Raw genomic sequence first — 22,456 nt, 5'->3', positions numbered from 1 at the left:
AAATTCAAATAATAAATTCTAACACTCTTATAAGTAGAGGTGCACAAAAAATCCGAATATCCGATTTTGCCTAAAAAATATCCGAAACCGGATTTTGGAAAAACCGGTTTTTTTTTAAACCGGATCGGATATTTAAAAACCGGATAGTATAACCGGTTTGGGAAAAAATTGAACGACCGGTTTTTTTACCGGATTAAAATCCGGTTTTTTTCAAACCGGATAAAAAACCGGTTTTTTATCCGGAAAAAATCCGGTTTTTTAAAAAAACTGGATTTTTATCCGAAAAAATCCGGTTTTTTTAAAAAAAACCGGTTTTTTTAAAAAAACCGGTTTTTTTTGCAAACAGAAACCGGTTACACCATCCGACCCTCCAAACCGGTTAGGATCCGATCCGATTTTTTTAAAATCCGATTTTTGGGTTGGGAGAAAAAACCGGATCGGTTTTTATCCGATCCGGATCGGATTGAAATCCGGCTTTTGTGCATCTCTACTTATAAGATCGGGTTTGAATCAGGGATGGATCGAAAAGGTGGGTGAGAGCGGTCATTCCCTGAAAATTTAAAATTACTAAATATTTTCTATTGAAAATATGTTTTCGCCCCTGAAATTTTATAAATTCATAACTTTATAAAATTTTTAAAGTTCACCCCTCAACCTAAAATCCTACATCCATCTCTGGTTCGAATGAAAGTATTTTCTATAAAAGATTATTGAATTCAAAACATTGAACAATTAAGAGTTGAAATTGAACTTAAACAATAAGATTGGTAAACAAAAACACATTTTTTTACAACAATGTATCAATATTTATATGCATACTTAATTGGACTTATATCAAACTTAACATGAATTGGCTCGAACCAAAACTAACCGATCCGATATGAACCTAACCTAAAATTTGATCAATCCAATTTTGACCTATATTGGAAACTGAAGCGATTTGATATTGATTCGACTAAAAAAAATAACCATTTTACTATTGACTCGACTTGATGCCCAACTCAACCCAACCTACCATAGATCGAAATTAAATCTAAACCAAAGTTAAACTAACCCGAATCAAAGCTAAATTAAATATAATCGAAACCCAAAATGATTGCCACCTCTATCAAACCACATCAATACTTTTCACATTGCATTTTCAGAATAAAAAATAATTCTTTGATAAATTTTATAATTTTTTTTTAAAAAAAATACAAATATCACGTGACAGATTCACGTCACATGATAATAATATTTCAGAAAGAAAACCATTAAGATTTAACAGTCAATATTTATCAAAGAATCCATGACTCAAGTTTCTTCCACTGTCATGGGTACAAGGACAGTAGGATAAAATTATGGGTATAAATTGCTTAACTTCAGATTGACAAGGACTTAAAAAGTATTTTTTAAATAGAGACTAAGGCTTAATTTGGCTAATCTTAAAACTATAGGGACCTAAAAAAAGTAAACCATAAAAAGTTGGGGACAAGGCTCAATTTAACTAGTCTCAAAACTGATAAGCCCTAATAAATAAATTAAACCGAAAAATTAAAGAAGGCCGGGACTTAATTTGAGTAATCTCAAAACAAAATAATTACACTACCCCTTTCACCCTCAATGTGGTTCTGTCCCTGCAACGGTATGAACTTGTTCCATAGCAAGAGTTGGTAAAATTGCCATGGCCTCTCCATCAATGACAAGAAGTCCGCCATTCTTGAAGCACTTTGTTGACAACTTTGCTCTGAACCACGAAAAGCATTCAGTCAAACACTGCAATTTGTTTGCAAAATTTCGAGTTAATCGAGTCGATCTAACACTTACATGTATATCTTCTTGCTTTGTTTAATACTGATAGCTTCTACCTCACCCACAACTTCATCTCCAATGTAAATTGGAGACCTGAAGTGCAAGTTTTGTGAAACATATATAGCTCCAGGCTAAACAATTTCAGATACTCAAAACAGTTATTTTCATTCCCATATTAACATTTTACTGAATGAAACAATGAAAATGCAGCATAATATAGAGCAGCGAGAGCCCGGATGGAGATCCTAGAAGATGCCCGAAACCAGTTCGATATGTTCATGATACAATTCGGATCCATACACACAAAATGCACTCATTTCGAACGAGGAAAAGGTGGCTCAACATGAAGTTGAACAAGTAAATGACTAGCACACCAAAGGGCTTAATGATGCAAAACTCGACAAGTTAAAAGGGTAGCTCAGGGGAGTGTTTAAATTGCCAACCATTCCCTAGAATTCTCTATTGCCTTCTCTCTTTAGATTATATTTTAACCGACCTATAGAATGATCTATGCCGATTACAACATCAGTCTAAAAATATATAAATAAAGCTTGTCATTTCATTGTTCTGTGTGCGAAGTAATCAATGAGAAATGAGTTCAAAGTGTAACTGATAGTAACATGAGTAGGTGGTGCTTAGTAGAGTGTGACCTGAGTTGGTTCCAACATATATCTAAGAAGCTATGAATAGAGCTCTTCATATTAGCGTGCTGTATGCGGACTGAAGCAATCGATGAGGAATGAGCTCAAAGCCGAAGTGCGAGTAACAAGAGTAGAGTGCATGCAAGAGTAGCGCAGAAGTGAAGAATACAGAAAAATGAACTAATAGAGTGGTTATGAGTGCATAATGTTATTGGTCTTCCTAAACATTCAACAGAAAAAAAACAATTTTTCACTCACCAATCTCCAACAAAGTGCTGTCAAAGTAGAACAATTTAGGATACTGAACAATCAAAGCTAGAGGATTCAAGAGATTGAAATATCAAAGACTGCCAATTGAGGAATATACATGTTTCATGAAAAGCGAATGCTTGGAATTAGGCGATCGAGAATTGTGATCATCGGAGACTTTGAAGTTAATTGGTCCCGGCCAAGATTATCAGTGACTTTGCTCGTATACAATCTTGAGGCAAGTGTGAGGCATTCTCAAGTCATAATGCAAGGTTTTTTTCAAGTATTGTTAGGAAAATTAATGGAGTATTCTCTTCATAAGTCTACTAGCAGGATGATACAAGGCAACCAATCAATGTCGAAGAAATTCTTCAGATAAAAGATCTGATGAACTCAGGGGGGGAAATCATCATGATTCTGTATGAAGCATTTTATCAAGCACCAACAGTGCCAAAATTAAGAAAGTTAAAAAAAGTAGAGGAAACTTACAAAGTGGGAGGAAATAATCCGAGGAAACAATGAAGCAACAAGCAAGCCATGAACAAGCCGATCTTCAAACCCATGAGCTCGAGCAGATTCAGAATCGAAGTGCAAAGGATTTACATCATGACTCACTTTAGAATACTCACTAACATCTTCATTTGAAAATGTTCTTCTGTGTCTTAAAACATCTCCGATTTTAAGCATGCTTGAGGAAGATGATGATGATGAAAAGCATCTAAAAAAAGACCCTTTTACTAAAAAAGAATTTTTAACAAACATAGTTGAAAAATTCTAGTTTGAAGAGGAGAAAGCTTGAACCTTTCAGCTTTCGCGAAGAGAATAGGAGAAACCCCTTTTCTTTTATCGAACTTCTTTAGCCTTTAGGTATTTTTTTCTTATCAATGGCTTATATCATTTCTTTTCGATCCAACGGGTGTAATACACTGGCGGTGATGGGCAAGCTTATTTCAAGGAGATGGTTTTAGAAATTTTCCCCAGAAAAACTGCAAGAGGGCACAGTTGATGTTTTCTATTTATCCGGTGGAAGAAGAATAGACCTGGAAATGAATTTTAGCGAATCGTTCATGATCCGTGAGGCGATAAATTTGTTTATGTACGTTTATTTATTAAATGAATAAACATGAACAAGATTTTATGCTTATTTAATTAAATGAACGAACACGAACATAAGTCTCGTTCGTTCATTTACGTTCGTGAACGTTTGGATATGTTCGTTCGGTTATGTTCGTTCGGTTATGTTCGTTCATTTATGTTTAATCCAATATTCTTAAATCAATTTTGATGATCAATTTGTAAGTATCTTAAAAATATTAATTAATATGATATTCTGATGGTTAACTCCATAATTAATCCAATTTTATTTGAAGATTAAATTCAATATGTTAACCCGTGAGGCACCTCGCATCTATATTCATTTTCTTCCTTTTTTCTCAAACCCTAGTGTTTACTGGAGAGTGGAGACGATCGGTGAAAGCTTCAAAATAAGTTATATTATAGTGAAATCTGAAGTTTTACAGGTCTATTTTCATCTATTTCTCTGTTTTATTTGGCTTAATAGTTAATATGCAAAGTTATTGTGGGTATCTTCACATCTAAAACTCAAGAAAACATCATACTTCTTTCTAGAAATAGATGGGAAGATAAAGCTAACAACCAGAAGTATATGAGCATCAGTAAAGAGAAAAATATATAGAATTTATCAAAAAACAAAACAAAGGTTTCTATGCAATTTCTGAAAAAGAATTTAATAGTGGAAGTAATGGGTTTTCCAGGAAGAATCTATTAATAAGTAGAAAATGCATTTTGATAATGAACTTTTGTTTTCATAGTTTTTGTGTGACCTTTAGTTGTGGAGTAGACTTTAGGTACGTTAAAATTTTGAACGGTGGTTTAGCAATAATATCAGTTAGATATATAGCATCGGAGGAATTTCGGATCTATGTTGTTACCTTGTAGTCCAATTTGTACCGTTCGAAATCTTCATGCTGTTAAATTTTCTACTCTGCCAATGGAAAAAACCATTATTAACAAATCTCACTAAAGTATAACATTGATGTCACAAAACTTTTAGCCGGCGAATTTATTAGAATAACGTAGTGGAAAATGATTGTTCATATGTAATCATGGACCACTAAAATAAATGTTATAGTGTTAAATTAAAGTCGTGTGAATCATTTAATATATTTAAAAGATCGATCGAAATATCTGATGTCTTCAAACATTTCATCACTGCTAATCAGCTCTTACGCTATTTATCACTGTAGATTTGATTGATTTGCATTGTCGACTATTTTTCATGAAAGAACAATGGAAGGTAGGGTCTCCAACGTTTATGTTCGTGTTCATTTATGTTATTGTTCGTTTATGTTCGAGTTCGTTTATGTTCATTTATTTATTAAATAAACGAACATGAACAAGTTATATTCCTTAATGAACGAACATAAACAAAAAAAAAATTGTTCGTTTATGTTCGTGTTCGTTTATGTTCATTTATTCATTAAATGAACGAACATAAACATACCTCCGTTCGGTTCGTTTATAGGCCTAAAGAAGAAGATATAGTTTGGATGGATGAATCCTTCTTCATTAATGACAAGTGTTTTTACACACTTTCTTTTGGTAAAATACCTATTAGGTTCCTCTCAATTTATAAATTAGTCAAATTAGTCTCTTCCAAAAGAAAAATAGAGCAATTTTGTCCTTGTCAATTTCATGGAAGGTGATATCATGTAGTCTGTTAGTTCCCTAATACCTTCCCTCTATTTTTGCAGTTTTTACTAATATGGAGCATTAATGTTCCATGCGCATGTGTATTTTGTATGTATGTCTTATGTCGTGGATATTTTTTGACAGAAAAAAAGGGACAAAGGAGTCTTGTTCCTGCGCATGCATGTATGTATGAATGTCTTATGCTTGTTTTTTGGTTCTGTTCTAATGGATTTCATCATGTTCATCGGTTCATTGAGCAGTTTATACTTTCGATCCTCCGTATTACCTTGATTGCGTAATATGATTACTGTAATCTGCCCTATAGGGATTACTGGCATGCTCTGCAGCAGATCTAAACGCTATTGTATGTTGTCTATCTTAGCAGGAGTGTGTTCTGCTTTGTGCCAAAAGTGGACTATATAGTCTAGATGCTGTTTGGTCATGTGCCAACTTGGAGGGACCATTATCTATAATTGCACGAAGAATTGCTGTCGAATTCAATACTCGTAAGAAAGCTGCATTTCCTTTCTTTCACGGTTCAACCATTCTTCTCTAGTAATTGCTCCTGACAACTTAAAATGTAAAAGCCTTGCCCTTGACATTATCTAAGCTTTCAGAAATCAAGTGTTCTGCAGAACAGGGGAAGCAAACATTGCAAATTCATACTGGCATATGTATCCTGAGCCAAAAAGTATGTCTTATAGTTTCTTGGATATTATTTCATTATCGAATAATTTAATACGGCGTCGAAATGTTGTTGGTGCACGTGCGGTGTTGCTTTTACACGCACACGTCACACGGTTGCAGACCGAACTCTTCTTTCCTATCCAACATTTCTCAAAGCACAACCATGTTGGAAATGTGTATGCAATATGGATTTGATATTTATTGCAGAAGCTACTCGACATGGTATGCTGATAAATGAAGTAGCCGGGGCACGGTCTGTTGTCGGAGACCTTGATGGAATCATCTCCAATGTCACACACTAGTAGAGTCTAGAGGTACTGAAAATCATAAAGCGCAAAGTATCGAAGCGGACGATATCATACAGACGAGTACGGACTGTCATTAATTTGTTTATAAATTACAATGCCAGGTATCTTTGCTGTATATGCTCCTGGACAACTATCTGGTCTTGTATCATTCGTAGACACAACAAGCTCGAGCATAGTTCTTTACAAAATGATAAACTATTAGTTATACTGACAGCATCTTGACAATAAATAAGTCCCCTTTTGAATGCAATCTTTAGCTATTGTTGGAGGGGACAAACCATGAATTTCTCCTCAATTTCTTACGATAATATGGGTTTCTCCTTGAAATCAGAAGCCATTGAACTGGGGTTCAATTTTCAGAATTTGAACCAAATGACACCTCAAACACCAAATGATACTTTCTATATGAGTGCCCCTACTAGCCCGAGGAGAATCAGCATGGAAGTGGGAGGTTTGTCTCTTTAGTGTCCCAACAAGTCCCAATAGGACTGAAGATTCAAGCTACAATGATGGTGACGAGTTCGAGTTCGAAACTAGTCATTGTTTCGATGTCAGTGAGCGCGAGGTTGAGTCAAAGAGGAAGTCCGAGTCCCGACCGGAGAAACCGAAGGAATCACTTCCTGCCATGGCATATGCTGACTAGCTGTTCTGTGATGGGAAAGTGATGCCATTGAAGCCTCTGCCGAGACTTCAATATCATAAGCAAAGCTCGATTTTATCATCCCCTAGGTCGCCTACTGGTGGCCTGAGACTTTCGTTTCAACGTAGGAGCTTGTGGAATGATGACTTCGATCCGTTCATGGCGGCTTTGAAGAACGTCAAGGAAGAAGAAGCCGGCGAATCCCAAGCCAAAAACCATAGACGAGCTCGGTCTATGTCTCCATTCAGGGAGATAACAACACCAAAAGAAACCAATAACATGTTAGTCTCGAACCAGCAGCAAATCAATCAGATGGGACTCATATTACCAACGAAACAATCGGATCAAAACTCAAACAAAATGATGGAGAAAAATGAACCAGCGAAGCCCAAAGGTGTAGCTTTTGTGAATGTTGGCAATGAAGATTCAACAATGGAGGGTGGAGAAAGTGGAAAGCAGACTAAGGGTCAGAAAGTGAAGAACCTTTTGTTTAGGAGTGGTTCCATGAGACCGATGAGCAATGAAAACAAGGGTACATGCCACGGAAATGGAACAGAAACAAGGCCAAAACTTAAGAGGAAGTTTAGCTTGAAGGCCATGGGAATAACCCCACACAGGGAGGAAAAGAATGAGTCTGAAGTGATCCTAATGACGCTTGTACGATATAGACCCAAATTGTTGCTTTGTATGGGTTATGGGGCAAAGTATGGCAAGTGAGGTTCTTTTGTGTTGGATTTAAAAAAAAATGGATTAGGAGTTTATTTGGTACATGAATAGTGGAAATGAATGTATGTTTTATGTATAAATTAGTGAAAGTTTAATACGATGATTTTTAAATTTTACTACTTGTAGGTGGTTATCATAGTTTTCTTCTATACATACCCCATATATGTATTTGACCCGAATTCAACGAGTTTTAATCTGATTCGATTTCATAAGGTCGAGAATTCTTTTCTGAAATTTTGGGCTTGTGTCAAGGCTGGTCAGATTTTTTTAAGAAAAAGGTCAGTTTAAGTCGGATTTAGGTGTAAGGTGAAAAATACTTGATGTGACCAAACTTGTGATTTTAACTAGTGCTCACCTCGGTGACAACATTGTTAGGACTTCCAATAAGCAGTCCTGTACCCTGTACTCTGAACATGAACCTTAAAACGGATACAGTTGAGGCAATGGCATGATCATGACCAAAACTTTTTGTTCTCTATGTAAACAATTGCCTCTTAGAAAACAAACAATCCAGCAATCAGAATTTTAGTATGCCTATTGATTCTACAATTTGTAAACCTGTATTTGAGCTTTTCACATATTTGCTGAAAATCAACAAAATAATGGCTTTCACCTATTGATTCTATCGTATTCATCTATTTGATATGATAGGAACTTGAGCATACCAAGTCGAGTGCCTCCGTAAATACAGCAGAAAAGCTGGTTAATGCTCGAAAAACCCCCGGTAAGCCTGTTTGCAGATTATCCAGAGTCATTGATCTAGTCACCTCTACTGCTTTAGCGTGCCTCTGCATTTCATTTTCCACCCTCCTCTGGCAGGCTGCAAGCTCTGATTTCTTTTCGGCAAGGGGGTCCCGAGCATCCAGAACCAGACCATGATCAGGTCCTGAATCAGGTAGACCAACCATAGAGTACGAGTGGTAGAACTTCCTTTCTATTTTCCGGAGATATGATGCCTTTTTCTCAAGCTCCTTTGATGCAGTTTCGGTTTGCTTCTTAACTTTAAGCTCTTCGGTTTGTTTAGTAGATATCACATGGACAACGTTGATAAAACTTTTGATACCTTCTGAAGCTACGGTGTCAGGAACACGGTCAAGTGCAAGCTTCCACTCGTCGCAAAATGCATATACACCAGAAGGGTCTGCGTTGCCATCGACATTGTCACTGCTGAGAGGAACAAGGGTGTGCTTGAACCAACCATGGAGGGAGCAGGTAAAATCCCGTTGGAATTTTATTAAACGGCAGAAACTAAAGTGCCATGCAGAGATAGCGGACTCAAGATCACGCGTTGCTTGCCGGTGCAGTTTGGAAGTCGAATCGCCTTTCCCTGATCGGTTTATAAGGTCACGGACTTGCTGCACGATGTTGTTCTGAACTTCATGGTATTGATGCATCGACCCCCACATATACCTCAAGCTACATTCAAAATACATACGATTAATGATAGCGACGGCAAAAAAAATGAAATGAAGCTACCCAGAGACTAGCTCTTTTGATGGAAATAATTCACATAAAGAATGGCCTTGATCTAAAGTTGAAGAAGAGGACTCACCCATGGCAAATTTCGACAAGCTGGGGAACAATATTGCTGTCTCTGAGCCCGATAATGGCAATCGAAGTGGTGGAAACAGCCTGAGATGTGACGATAATTAGTGACTGCAGCCTTGTTATCAATGCCTTGGTCTTGTTTATCTTGGTTTCATCTTCCCCTTTGTATTCTTGGCTTTGCAATGCTGATAACTTTTTCTCATGCTCGATCTTTACTGCTTCTCTAGCCTGAAATTGTTAAAAATTTATTGTCAGGTTGAATTATTTGATTTTCTCGTTCGTAAAGATAAGCAATATTGAACTACCTTAAATTTTGTTTCGCGTTCGAAATTCTTATGCCTAACAACCTTTGTCATATCCATCATGGCACCAGCATCCTCCGACTTATTATCCATTTTAATCCCCGCAGCAGCCCCGTACACCGGCTGCAGTAGCGGCGGTTGCAACGGCTGATGAGTCCGATGGAGATGCTGCAACTTCTCCGAGTCGCGGGTCCCGATCTCGGATCTGGACGCCACGTCATCATCTCCCTCCTCTTGGTCCGATGAACTCACTGTAGTGAAACGATCATGGTCATGGTCTCCCGATTCACTGCATTGCACTTCTTCTCTTCCCGTTTCCTCATCGAAATCATTCTTGCTATTAGTATCAGTATTGATATCGTAACGGTGGTTCAGTTTTTCAGGACGGAAGAAATTGTATCCTGATTTCTCCGTTTCGGTATCTTCCGTATCTTCAGGGTAGTTAGAATGTAGATTTCGAGGGCCTCCCACTTTTACCTCACTGTTGAAAATTGGCCTCCAATTTTATTTAACTGAGTTAATTATATCATATGTCCTCAAAATATTATTCTTATTTTAAATTGATCTCTATACTTTTAAATATTTCAATTTAATCCATACACTATAATTATTATTCTAAATTAATCCTTAAACTTTTGAACATATCAATTTTATCCCTAAACTATGACCTTCATTCTAAATTTGGTCCCTAAACTTTTTGAACATTCCAATTCCATCCCAAACTATATGTATATATTAATCACATCTCTTGTTAATAAAATCGTTAGGTCATGTTATATAATTATATGTTTGAAAAAAAATTAGGTTAAATTATGATTGAAACCAATTGCAAATTTGGATGAATTTGAGGATGAAATTTGAATATCCAAAAGTTTAGGGGCTAATTTAGAAAGAGGATCGTAGTTTAGGGATGAAATTAGAATATTCCAAAGTTTAATGACTAATTTAAAAAGAAGATCATAGTTTAGGGATGGAATTAGAATGTTCAAAAATTTAATGACTAATTTAAAAATAAAATCATAGCTTAAGAATGAAATTAGAATATTTAAAAGTTTAAAGATCAATTTAAAATGAAGATTATAGTTTGGGAACATATGCTGTAATTTTATTAACAAACTCTGCCCCTTGAAATCTTAACCATCCATAAGAAGAACAAGTACATTTAACTGTTGACCAAGTTGTTCATTTTTATTTTCACATATTTCTTCAAGTTATGAGTATGATATATTACAAGATAAACTTTTCAAGTGAGACTTATTTTAAGGGCTTAGATGTTCCCAATCGCTCAACTGCATACAACATCAGAATAAAAGGCTATGGTTCTCCTTTGACAGTTTTGTATGCCCAGTAATTCTATATCGAAAACTTCGAATTGTTTCGAGCTGAAAAATGTTGAAGGTCCCACCTGCAGAGGGAAACATGATTTCCGATGAATCGAGTTAATCCAAGTTGATCCAATCAATGGCAGAATCAGGGGATTTAGACATGGGAAAAGAACATTATAGTAGCATTGATGCTTACAATCTTCTTTTCTCGATGGTTTTTTACGTGGCAAGAACTTAAATTTCAGTCAATCTTTGTTCTTCCTACTAATGTACTATAAGAGGATCGAGACCCTCGAAAAGGACCTCGCTTTATCGAGCTTATTGAGAATATGATCCAAACATAATACAGTAAACTACATAACTTACTCCGCTAAGTTGTTTTCGTAACATACTGGAGAAGTGGTTGTTGTTTAATGTTTCAATCAATCAATAGCAAGAAACATCATATAGAATGTTGGTCAAGATAAGAGCCTAGGGAATTGCCTTCCTTTTTTGACATCTAGAGAATTGATTTCGATTTATTAATAAAGCAAATTTACGTTCATATCAAACCTGGCCTAATTGCAGAAGCATGTGGAATGAATAATCTCGATTCCGGTCAGAGGTTATGGTAACATTAGAAACACAAAGTAAACCAGAAAACAAGGGATCATGCTAAAATGAATGGAAATAAGCCATAGGAATCACTAACCGGTGGTCCAAGCTCTGGAGGAATGATTATCCTTCTCTTTCCCCCTGGCTTCATATCCCGAATTCCTTCCTCAAATCCTGCATATATCATCTATTTCAATCGTTTCTATCTGTATATTCCGTTATACAGTTCATTGCATATATTTTGCAGGGGATGTTAAGATTTATACCTGGAACCACTGCATTAGTTCCCACACGGATTCTGGCAGGAGCACCCTGTATATAGGTGCTATCAATGCGCCGACCAGACTCGTTATAACCAATATAGTGAAAGGTGACCTGAAAACCTTTTTGTAGTTAGGAAACAAATGGATATAGCAATCATATACGATATAGCTGCAATAGGTAGCAAAACCGACTTTAAAGAGTAAGAATATAATATGAAATTTTCAGTGTGGACTTGATCATGTTTCTAGAGAGAAGTATTCTCTTAATGATACAAAATTACTGCAAATGTAGCCAAGATATATCATGTGCATGCTGATAAAGATTCCATTGAGCAATAAATTTACAGTGATACCGTAATGCAAATAATGGAAAGGAATGGATTGTTAAAAGACGACGAAAGACAAAACCTGTTGACCAGCCTTTGGGCAATCACCTTTACCAACTTCGTAATCCCGGTATATAAGCCCTGAATCAGTCTTTTTGTAATCCTCCGAAGTTACAACCTTAACCTCAAAGCCTGAATTTGGAAACAAGGTAAATATTTGTAGATGGAGTGCATCCTACTAGATATTACAAGACAGTTTTAACTTCCTATCATTGCAACAGAAACCTTCTCTAATGAAATTCGGAAAGTCTTCGGGAGCATTGTTCTCTTTTTGTCTCCGTTTATTCTGTTCTAGCAAGCGTTTATCGTCATACGGGTTCTTACTCTTGGTCTTTCCGGAAGAAGCCAAGGTCGGAGACAAGCCTGATGAGACTAAAACAAAAAGAAGAAAGCTACGCCTTGAGTTTTCCTTCCGGTGAACACTAGCCCAAAGAAAAATGCCGAAGGTAAGGACCCGGGAAATCTTAAAAAACATAGGAAAGGAAGAGATAAAGATTATAACAGCTGCCTCACCCATTATCGTTTAAGCTGTGACTTGAGCAGAAAATTGCATTTTTCTTCCTTCGAGTGGAGAAATTTCCTACCCGAGATTCTGCTGAAATGTAACATGTCAAAAAATATGAACAAGATATACTAATATAGAAAAGGTATAGAATTATAACACATCTGAGTTCATTGCTCGATTGAGGAAAGAAATTCCTGAAACATACAAGCATCTTAATGCAAGAGTCGCCAAAACCCATTGTACATGACAGTTCAAAATAGAATGAAATGAAATGCATCACCATTGAATTAGCTGCCAATAAGGTAACTCACTCCCGTTTCTGAAGGGGGATTCAGTCCATGTTAATTAGACTAGAGTTTGAGCGTCGGATACAAAGTATGCATCCGACGCACATATGGTTAGATCATATCTCCATGTTCAGGAATGGACATAGGGGCTGGCCAGACAGTCGTCTCCAAAAATAATTAAGTTACCTATTTTTCTTTATTTTCTAATAATAATATATTTTCGATATCTAAAATTTTATAAATTTGCCACATAAATTTTACAAGTTGCCTTAACAAAAAAGATTGCGTCCGACCTATCCAGATTGGGATACACGAAAAAGCCAAATTGGAAACACCTCATGGGTCAAGTGTTTTTCATGGAGAAAGAACTAATAACAGAGAAGATGTTTAAAAGATGAAATTAGAAACACCCAGAAAATGGAAAGCAGAAAAGCTGTTGGAGAACAACATTAACAATTCCGCCTTTTGCAGACAAGTTCTCTTACAAAAAAAAATGAAAACGTAAGAGTGTGTAGGACACTTACAGATAAACGATGGTACGGACAGAAGAGCAGTTGAGAGAATCATGGGCATGGCTCGTCTTCCAGCTTAGAGTGGCCGTTTGCCGCATAAGGCATTCATGTTATCCTCAGTTGGGAGTAAAGCGTCAAATTATCAAATTACCCCCTTCCGTTTCTTGATATTTGTCTTTTCTACCCAAAAGGTTTATTACATGTTTGATCCAGTACGTTTTCTTGTTTTCTTTTGAATTAATAGTGTCTAAACCCTTAAACTTTAAAAAAACTTATTTAAGCTCTTCGATTCTTTTTATACACAATTAAATCATCAAATTTATAAATTAAATCAATTTAACTCCCCAATTAAAATATTAATCAATAACAATTTTGATTGTTAGATACTTATAATTTGTAGGTACTGATGTTCTTTTTCTCAAATATTACTACCACATTACTCAGTATAGTTCTCTATACTACGTTCTATTAAAATTCTAATCAATTCTAAATTTTTGTTAAAAATTAATGAATTTATAAAAATGTATTTGATAATAACGTGTCAACTGATAAAAAATAATTAAATTTAATAATAAATATTAATCAAAAGTATAGATTAATAAAATTTCAAGTTATAGAAACTTAGGCGTAAAAGATTTAAAAACTTAATTACCTTCTAAAAAAAGTTCGAAAACTTACATTTTCTTTTTGGACGAAATACTAAATAGACTCTAACTTTACTAATTTATTCACATAGGTCCCTAGGGAGCGGTTGCCCCCAACTTTTTTAATATTAAAATATGTATAGGGTTACTTATCTAGTCTCTCAATTTTAATTTATTTAGACTTTGCCCCTTCCCTGTCACAAATGCATTCTCTTCGTAAGGCACAAAAAACAAGTACGTGCGTACCAGAAAAATTACACTAAACTAAACAATAGACAAACCGCAAAAGAAAAGAACCATGTATGAAGTTTACAGCTTCGCATATATATGCAAATGATGGGGCAAAAGGGAAGTGCCATGTAGGAACAACCAAATGATCGATGTCTTGAGCCAACAAGGTAAGATGAACAAAAGTAATGCATGTTTGAGTTTGAAGCGTATATGTATATGTGTATGACAGGATTTAGATGCACTCATAGTACAAGCACCTATCAACTATGTCATGGACCTGAAACAGAATAGTTGATTGTCTTGGCTCACGGTTCACACAAAAGCTTAAACGAATATGTATAAATTCCAAATAATGGCTGTTCAAAAAAAAAAAAGAAGAAAAAAGATGAGAATGTGGGGCAAAAACAGTGGGAAATCAGAGTTAATGAAAACAAAAGTTGTAATGATGAACCATTCCATTTTTCTAATCATGTTATGGTCAATTTAGTTAATGATCAGTTCAATCTTCAAGCACCGCTTCTAGTTTCAATCATTAGTAGAATACAAGCCTTCCTATAAGCTTAAACAGCAAACTAAAAACCTGGCGATTCACTTGTCTATCCATGTAGAAACAAATCATAATGACTTGGGAGTCTTAGCTACAAGGCCAGAAGGTGCAACACCACATTGAGCCAATAGAGGCTTTCAACTGTTGATGATCAGAAGGATGTTTCTTAGCGGCTTTCGTTACATCTGCAAACTGAGAAAAATACATCTATGTTTAGCTTAGTGAAGAACCAGAACAAGGGGCACAAATCACCCCATATTCAAACTTCTACATGATATGATTTTGTCATCCAAGTATACATCTTATAGTAAAGCATGATGATGAATAAAATAGCACATTGGTTTGATAAACATGATGGATTAGAGATATTAACAACCATGATGGATTATACCTCCAATGGTCACACCTAGGTGAATGGGATACATGTCTTAGATATAGGTTCCACTCATTATCGTGTTCAGATGAAATACACAGAGCTGAATGGATTATCAAACAATAATATTTGGAAAAGAGTTTTAAAGAATGTACAGAAATACACAAGCAAAGATGTACAGAAACAGAGTTTTAAAGATTACCACGTCAAATAATGCTACTGTGGTATTGAATATTTCCAAACAAATGGCAAGATGGAAGGCTAAACATGGTGGGAAAAATTACCCAGTTGGTTGAGTACCAGCTTGTTGCATCATCTGAGAATATATGCATTCATCAACCCTCTGCTTTGCTAAGGCAACCTGAGAAAAATCCATAATTGAAACAAGAAGAAAGATAAGAAACCTGACAAAGAATCTGAATGGATGCCTTTATTGGAAAGCAACATCAGAGAAGGCAATAAATATATAGAAGGCAGCAAATTAGAGTTTTATTTGATTCCTCTGTTACATTAGATTTTTATTATTGTTTCCTTTTATAACTTTAGTATAGGGACAAGATAGCAGGGAAGGCAAAAAAGGGAATTTAGACTCGCACCAAGGTAGGTCCAGGGTGCCATGATACTCTAAGATGGAATTTCCCACTTATAATGGTGCTGGAGATCCTTCAGGGTGGCTGAAAGGATGCAAGAAATTCTTTGGTAATCAGCAGACTAATGAAGATGACAAGGTAGGCTTAGCGGCCTTTCATCTCTTAGGAGAGGCGCAACTATGGTTTGATAAAATAGAAGAGGCAGGCCTTGATTGGGGTGTTTCAAGGAATGTTGTTTGGGCCACCTATGATAATCACCCCTGGGGGAACTTGCCAACCTGAAACAGACCAGGACTGTAGAAGAATATCAAAGCCAATTTCAATCATTATTGGCTCAGACTTCTGATCTTAAACCGTGACGGGTAGATCTCTTTAGTGTTGGGTTTGTATAGGAACTTAGAATCGATATTGAGATGCAGCAGCCAGGAAACCTTGGAGTTGCAATGAACATGGCTCAAGCATTGGAACATAAACAAAAAGTCTCTTCAAAAATGTCATCTCGAACCAAGCAGAATTGGCCAACCTCTCAAAACGCTGGGAGCAATCCTATCATTCCAACGACTATGAGCTTTAATGCAAAGGGAGGGGGACAGCCAATCAAACCAATGGGGAACAACAGCAAAGTAGGTTAGGTTCTTCTGCACCCTTTATCAAGAGATTGACACAGACAAAATGGTGGAAAGAAGGGCTAAGAGATTGAGTTATAATTGTGATGAGTTCTTTTCCATGGGACACAAATGTAAAAGGTTATTTTGGATTTAAGTGCCAGATTATAAAGGCGAGCAAGATAATGACGAGGAGGATGATCTTGAAATTTCTTTACATGCCATCAGCGATACTCGTAATTCACCTACTATGCAATTGATAGCGAAGGTGTTGGGAGTAACAGTACTGGTACTTCATCGATTCAGGCAGTACACACAACTTCTTAGGTGAAGGTTTGATGCCAAAGTTGGGATCGGATGTATGGGAAAAACCTGGGGTGCAAGTTTGTGTGGCAAATGGAGGATGAGTCTAGCATAGGTATTTGTAAATCAGTATAGTTCAAGGATGCAAATGACAGCTTTCAAACTGATTTTTATACCATACCATTAGAGGGGTTTGATGTGATTTTGGGGGTTAAATGGTTGTGTAGTCTTGGGCAGATTTTGTTGGACTTCAGCTCCTTGACGATGAAATTTGTTGTAAATGAAAAGAAGATACTAGCAAGAGCAGATTCTAGAAGTAGTTCCACAACTTAGTCTAATGCAAGGTCAGAATCAATTACTGTAGTCTTGGATAAACTATCGCTTGAATTCGCACATTTGTTCCAACAGCTGTTTGGGTTGCCTCCTAACAGTGCATGTGACATGCCCTTCTACAGCAAATTTGGGTTGATATCTCCATGGACTTTGTGGAGGGTCTACCCAAGGTTAAAGGGAAATATATACTTATGGTGGTTGTGGACAGACTATCGAAGTAGGCTCATTTTTTACCCTTGGCTCATCTATTAGTGCTATATTTGTTGCTATTGTCTTCTTTGAAGAGGTATTCGGACTTCATGGCTTGTTGGAATCTAGTTTCAGACTGTGATGAGGTTATCTTTAGTTTGTTTTGGAAGGAATTATTTCTTCAATGGTTTTAAAGTAGCCTTTTCTTCAGCATGCCATCCCCAATTTGATGATTAGACAAAGGCGGTTAATTGAACAAGAGAGATGTATTTGTGATGCCTCTCTACTAATCAACAACAACAATGGGTCGATTGTGTTCCATGGGTCTCAATGATACAAAACCTCAAATCACACTACTCTTGGTGCAACCCCTTTCCATTCAGTATATGGCAAGGACCCACCACAGCTTCTTCCCTATTTGGTCGGGTTCTACAAGGACTGAAATTGTGGACAAAAACTATATAAGATAAGGTTGCACTTCTCCAAAATGCTAGGGACAGAGCAAGCTCAACAATGAACGAATAACACTTACGATGTGGGGAATAGAAAGTTGAATTTTAAAGTTATAGGTTGGGTTTAGTTACAACTTCAAAAATATCGACAGCTGACAATAACTAAACAAAAGCATCACAAACTGCTCTCGAAGTATTTTGGTCCTTTTAAGAGCTTAAAGAACATAGGAACAGTGCTTATCAACTTGAATTTCCCATGAGCAGCAAGATACATGATGTGTTCCATGTTTCTTTGCTCAAATAATACAAAGGGACCCTAACCAACTGTTGTCGGAGACTTTCCTTAGTGTGCAACAACAAGGCCTTACCCACCCCACAAGCTATCATTCGTAGCATGCTTAATTGAGGTCAACGGGAAGTGTTAGTGCAATTGGTAGGTTATTTTAAAAAAGGCGCCACCTGAGAACTGTTTGAAATTTTACAAGAAGCTTATCCTAATTTGAGCTTGAGGACAATCTCAACTCTGAGAAGGGAAGTACTGAAGTCGCTGTCTTTAGTGGAAAACAATATTAAAAAAGGAAGGCGATAAATATATAGTGGGCAGCAAATTAAAGTTTTATTTGTTTCCTCTATTATATTAGATTTTTATTTTTGTTTGTTGTATAACTTTAGTCTTGCTAGTCAAGATCCTACATGTTAGGGATCTTTATTTTATGTTAACCTTTTTTTCTATTAAAACTTTTACAAGCTGGTTATACTATACAATCTTAACAAACCAACAATACTTCCATATGACATTATCAAACAGTGTTTTGAAAGGAAAAAAACATCAAAAGTGTAACATTGGTTTACGTCAATAAATCTTTGGGCTAAAAAGACAGAATCTCCCAACCTTTAATGAAAATTATTACCTGTTGAGAGCTACCACTGAACTGAATGTGCCTCACATTTTGTTCTCCTTTCCCACCATAAACCTGCAACAGTAAAACTAATATATTTAGAAGTTGAGGTCACACCAAATTTATAAGCATTGACAACTGACCTAAAACACCTAAAGTTAAGTCCAATAATAGCTAAAGATTGAATCCATAGGGCAAGTAAGAAACAAAAATCCACCTACCTTTATAGTTGCTCCAGACTCGATTCTGATCCTTGAAATATTGGAGCCACATCTACCGATCAATCCACCAATATATGTACCCGAAACCACCATCTCGAAAGTTACATAATCAGCTGCAAGAGTGGTTGTCCTAAAGATGATGTGGTTATAAGAAAATATTAAAATTTGATAGCCACAGAATGTAGCAGTTGGGAGCTAAATTTAGCTTATGGAAGTTATTGATTAACCTGAAGTAGGGTCCACAAATGGCTGGGGTGGGGCAGGGCGAAGCAAGTTAAAATTATATGCTGGACTAATAGAAATCACTTGCCGTGGTGGGTTTTCCCTGAACATGGATCCAACATAGAAGTTAAAAATATTTCATCTTTGGTAGATAGCTCATCATATTTAGGAAATAAACTCAAAAAAACACCACTTATTATACCTGAGTTGGTAAGCAATCTCAGCCAAAGCCTTCAGTACGGCTGGAAAATCACCTGATATCTGTGTTCAGTAAGAATTTAGTCATCATTCAGTGATATCAGAGCAAAAACAGTAAAAAAACAGGACACAGTTAAGATTCAAAAGGGGGGACAACGTTTGCAAGCCTATCACATCAAGCTTTAACCATGTTAAAATCTAACCTGAACAACTCGATCCGATTCATGAGCAGATGCACACAAAGGCAACTGGTTTGGAGCAAGAATTGTGATAGAGGCTCCAGAGGAAGACCTCAGTTTCTCAATGTTTTGGCCAGACATCCCAATTAGGCTGCCTGCTTGCGACCCAGCAATCAAAAGTCTTATAGTATTTGCTGCAACATGTCCTGCACCGACAGCACCGACTTTTGCTGCTTCTGTACTACCATTATCTTCCTATTAATGAATAGGGTACAAAAAAACACACACGGTTCAAAAACAACGATAAACCCTATAAAAGTAACAAAAATACATTTCCGTGCTCTTATGCCTTGAAATTCATCCTTTCTGTTTCAGTTACACTAGCAGTAAAAAGGGGTTACCATTAGGATTAAAGTAGCTATTTGCGGGAGTGCATTTTCCGCATCAGAAACCATGTTCTCATTATCTTTAGAGCTTATAATAATGACACGGTCTTCATATCGCTGCGAAACATTGACAAATTAATTAACCAAATACTTAATAGAAAGAATAATCAAATGGAAGACGAAATATAAAAAATTACTGATGTTACTGAACTTACGACGATTGCATCGGCGATTTTGATGTTGGCTTTGGTGTCTTCACGAATCTTTTGGATTCTATGACCTCCTTTGCCGATTACTTTACCGATCTGCTTCGAAGGAACGACGATACGAAAAATAACGTCTTGAGCTTTCGCAAGTCGTTTTGGGGCTGATTCTCCCGTATCATATGCCGCCGTAGGGTCTTCTTCCTGGCGGCGGCGTTTGGCTGTGGACAAAAGATCCTTTTGGGGTGGATGCTGGGATTGGACCGGGTACGGTGGTTGAGCTTCGATTTGAGAGGCAGGATGCAGTGGGGGATTTATAGGAATTTCACCAGGCTGAGCCATCGCCGGTGGTTCAGCTAAAGCTAGAGAAAAGAGGGAGAAGCGTATCCTTACGATAACTTGGAACTTAAAGGGCATTTGGAACTTCAGACTCGGATCACAAAAGTAAATAGGCTAATTAGATATTGCATTTTTTAAGGTACTTTTAAAATTTACGTAGAAAATATTTTTTTAGGCTTAAATATACAAAAGGTGTCCAATCTATGTTCGTTTTTTCATTTTAGTACCTAACTTTTATTTTATTACAGTTTGGTACCTAATGTTTCATTTCGTTACTCAAAATGGGTCAAGTCGTGACGGACTGTTAGTTTTGTCTGTTAAGTGACACGTGACACAATCTTGTAATTTTGAAATTTATTTTTTAAAAAAATAAAAATATTATTATATTTATAAAAAAAAACGTATTTCTTTTAAATTACAAAAAGCTCAAAATCCCGAAATCCTAACACTAACCCGTCATCGTCGCCCTTTTCGGCCACGAACACTGTCGTCGATGTAGTTCTTGTCAATATCCTAGTTATAAGTCATCATTTTTGTCGTCAATTGGCCATCAAAACCGCTTGGGATTGCGATTTTTATCTTAAGGTTTGCGGGGTATAAAACGTTGATTCGCCTTCGATTGGCCATTGATCAGTCACGATTTGATAGGTGTTTTGGTCGTCGGGGGAGGTGAGGTCGACGGCAAAGGCGATGGTTGGCGTGGGTTTAGGGATTGAAATGAAGGTTTTTAAAGTTTTGAGATTATTTCAAAATTTATGTGTGTGTTTTTAAAAAATCTATAATTTTATTTTTTATTTTATATAAAATTCTAAATTTATCAAATTGTGACACATGTCACTTTAACAGAGGAAAGTAACGTCGTTGACGGCTTGACCCATTTTGAGTAACAAAATGAAACGTCATGCACCAAATTGGAACGAAATATACGTCAGAAACCAAACTGGAACGAAATAAACTTTAGGCACTAAACTGGAAAACATACAGAGGTTGGACACCTTTTGTATATTTAAGCATATTTTTTTAAAAAATATTTAATATTCAATTATTTAGTGATATTATTAAAAGTATTTTTTAAATAATATTTAAATTCATTAATATTATTTTTAATACATGTATCATATATGGACCTAGCAAACTTGACCCGAAAATCGATTATCCAAACCGATTTACCTGACTTAATACCCGATATTAACCCGAACATGTTGATTAAATTTGATTCGAAACTCGAATCATACCCGACCCAAACCATACCCAATCCAAAATTTAGCTGAACCAATATGGATCCATATCCAATTTGACTCGAACCAAAAGCAACCTAAACATAAATTAACCCAAAATTAAAAGCAACCCGAACCGAATTTAAATCGATCCGAAAATAACCCGAACCTAACGTAATCCAAACAATTAAAGTTTACTTATGTTAAATAATAAGAGGAATATTTAAAACAATAACAACTAAAGTTACTTATAATAAAAATATTATATTTATAATAAAAATATTAGAAAATAACTAAAACAAAGGAAATAATATTAGATTTACAATAAAAATAATAAAAAGTTAATTACGTAACAATTAAAACATAACAAATAAAGACGTAAAGTTATGTATTGTTTTTTAATATTTAATAAAAATAGTATAATTATAATTGAAAATAAAATTTTATTTCTTTATCAAATAGTTGTCATTATAAATTTTCTGTACAAGATCAATATAAAACTTTGGTAACAAACTCTAACATATATTATAAGATGGTATTTATGTCAAATTATCAATTTATCATCTTTAAATGATAGTTTAATTCAAAACATTGAATGAATAAAAATTTGAATTAAGTCTAATTGTCTAAATAATAAGATTAAGAAACAAAAATACAACTTTTTTTTATAAGAATATATTAATAATTCTATATATATACTTGATTAGGCTCGTAACCAATTCAACTTGAATTAACCTAAACTAAAGTTTGACCGAAATCGAAAATCATCTGATCCGATATTGATCCGACTCGATATTGATCCGAACCAAAATCTAATCGATCCGGTATTAACCTGACCCAAAAATCAAT

At 35.8% G+C, this 22,456-nt stretch overlaps 4 protein-coding genes across 5 annotated transcripts; all 4 read right to left on the bottom strand.

The window, feature by feature from the left end:
- Positions 1-1,409: 1,409 nt before the first annotated feature.
- LOC120188692 ((R)-specific enoyl-CoA hydratase-like) lies at positions 1,410-3,708 on the bottom strand. Its single transcript, XM_039192105.1, has 3 exons — positions 3,171-3,708; positions 1,807-1,922; positions 1,410-1,726 (listed from the first exon to the last, which is right to left on the bottom strand). Exons 1-3 carry the CDS (start codon positions 3,441-3,443, stop codon positions 1,600-1,602), a joined length of 516 nt encoding a protein of 171 aa, XP_039048036.1. The 5' UTR covers positions 3,444-3,708; the 3' UTR covers positions 1,410-1,599.
- A 4,681-nt stretch (positions 3,709-8,389) lies between these two features.
- Positions 8,390-10,766, bottom strand: LOC120189024 (nitrate regulatory gene2 protein-like). Its single transcript, XM_039192368.1, has 4 exons — positions 10,759-10,766; positions 9,608-10,085; positions 9,307-9,536; positions 8,390-9,170 (listed from the first exon to the last, which is right to left on the bottom strand). The coding sequence occupies exons 1-4, from the start codon at positions 10,764-10,766 to the stop codon at positions 8,390-8,392; spliced, it is 1,497 nt and encodes a 498-aa protein (XP_039048299.1).
- Positions 10,767-10,831: 65 nt separating this feature from the next.
- On the bottom strand, positions 10,832-13,614 carry LOC120188691 (peptidyl-prolyl cis-trans isomerase FKBP20-2, chloroplastic-like). Of its 2 annotated transcripts, none has more exons than XM_039192103.1 (7): positions 13,489-13,614; positions 12,686-12,767; positions 12,398-12,600; positions 12,195-12,304; positions 11,790-11,898; positions 11,621-11,697; positions 10,832-11,009 (listed from the first exon to the last, which is right to left on the bottom strand). In XM_039192103.1, exons 1-7 carry the CDS (start codon positions 13,535-13,537, stop codon positions 10,890-10,892), a joined length of 750 nt encoding a protein of 249 aa, XP_039048034.1. In that variant the 5' UTR covers positions 13,538-13,614; the 3' UTR covers positions 10,832-10,889. The 2 variants fall into 2 exon arrangements, with proteins under 2 accessions (XP_039048034.1, XP_039048035.1); XM_039192104.1 differs by having other exon boundaries at positions 12,398-12,594.
- A 1,177-nt stretch (positions 13,615-14,791) lies between these two features.
- Positions 14,792-20,455, bottom strand: LOC120188690 (RNA-binding KH domain-containing protein PEPPER-like). Its single transcript, XM_039192102.1, has 9 exons — positions 20,064-20,455; positions 19,864-19,965; positions 19,487-19,717; positions 19,288-19,346; positions 19,091-19,188; positions 18,864-18,976; positions 18,655-18,717; positions 15,556-15,632; positions 14,792-15,090 (listed from the first exon to the last, which is right to left on the bottom strand). Exons 1-9 carry the CDS (start codon positions 20,391-20,393, stop codon positions 15,078-15,080), a joined length of 1,086 nt encoding a protein of 361 aa, XP_039048033.1. The 5' UTR covers positions 20,394-20,455; the 3' UTR covers positions 14,792-15,077.
- Positions 20,456-22,456: the final 2,001 nt, after the last annotated feature.

This window comes from Hibiscus syriacus, unplaced genomic scaffold, assembly GCF_006381635.1.
Source record: "Hibiscus syriacus cultivar Baekdansim isolate YM2019G1 unplaced genomic scaffold, ASM638163v2 tig00116951_pilon, whole genome shotgun sequence".
NCBI lineage: Eukaryota > Viridiplantae > Streptophyta > Magnoliopsida > Malvales > Malvaceae > Hibiscus > Hibiscus syriacus.
This window is presented reverse-complemented; position numbering and strand designations above follow the sequence as displayed.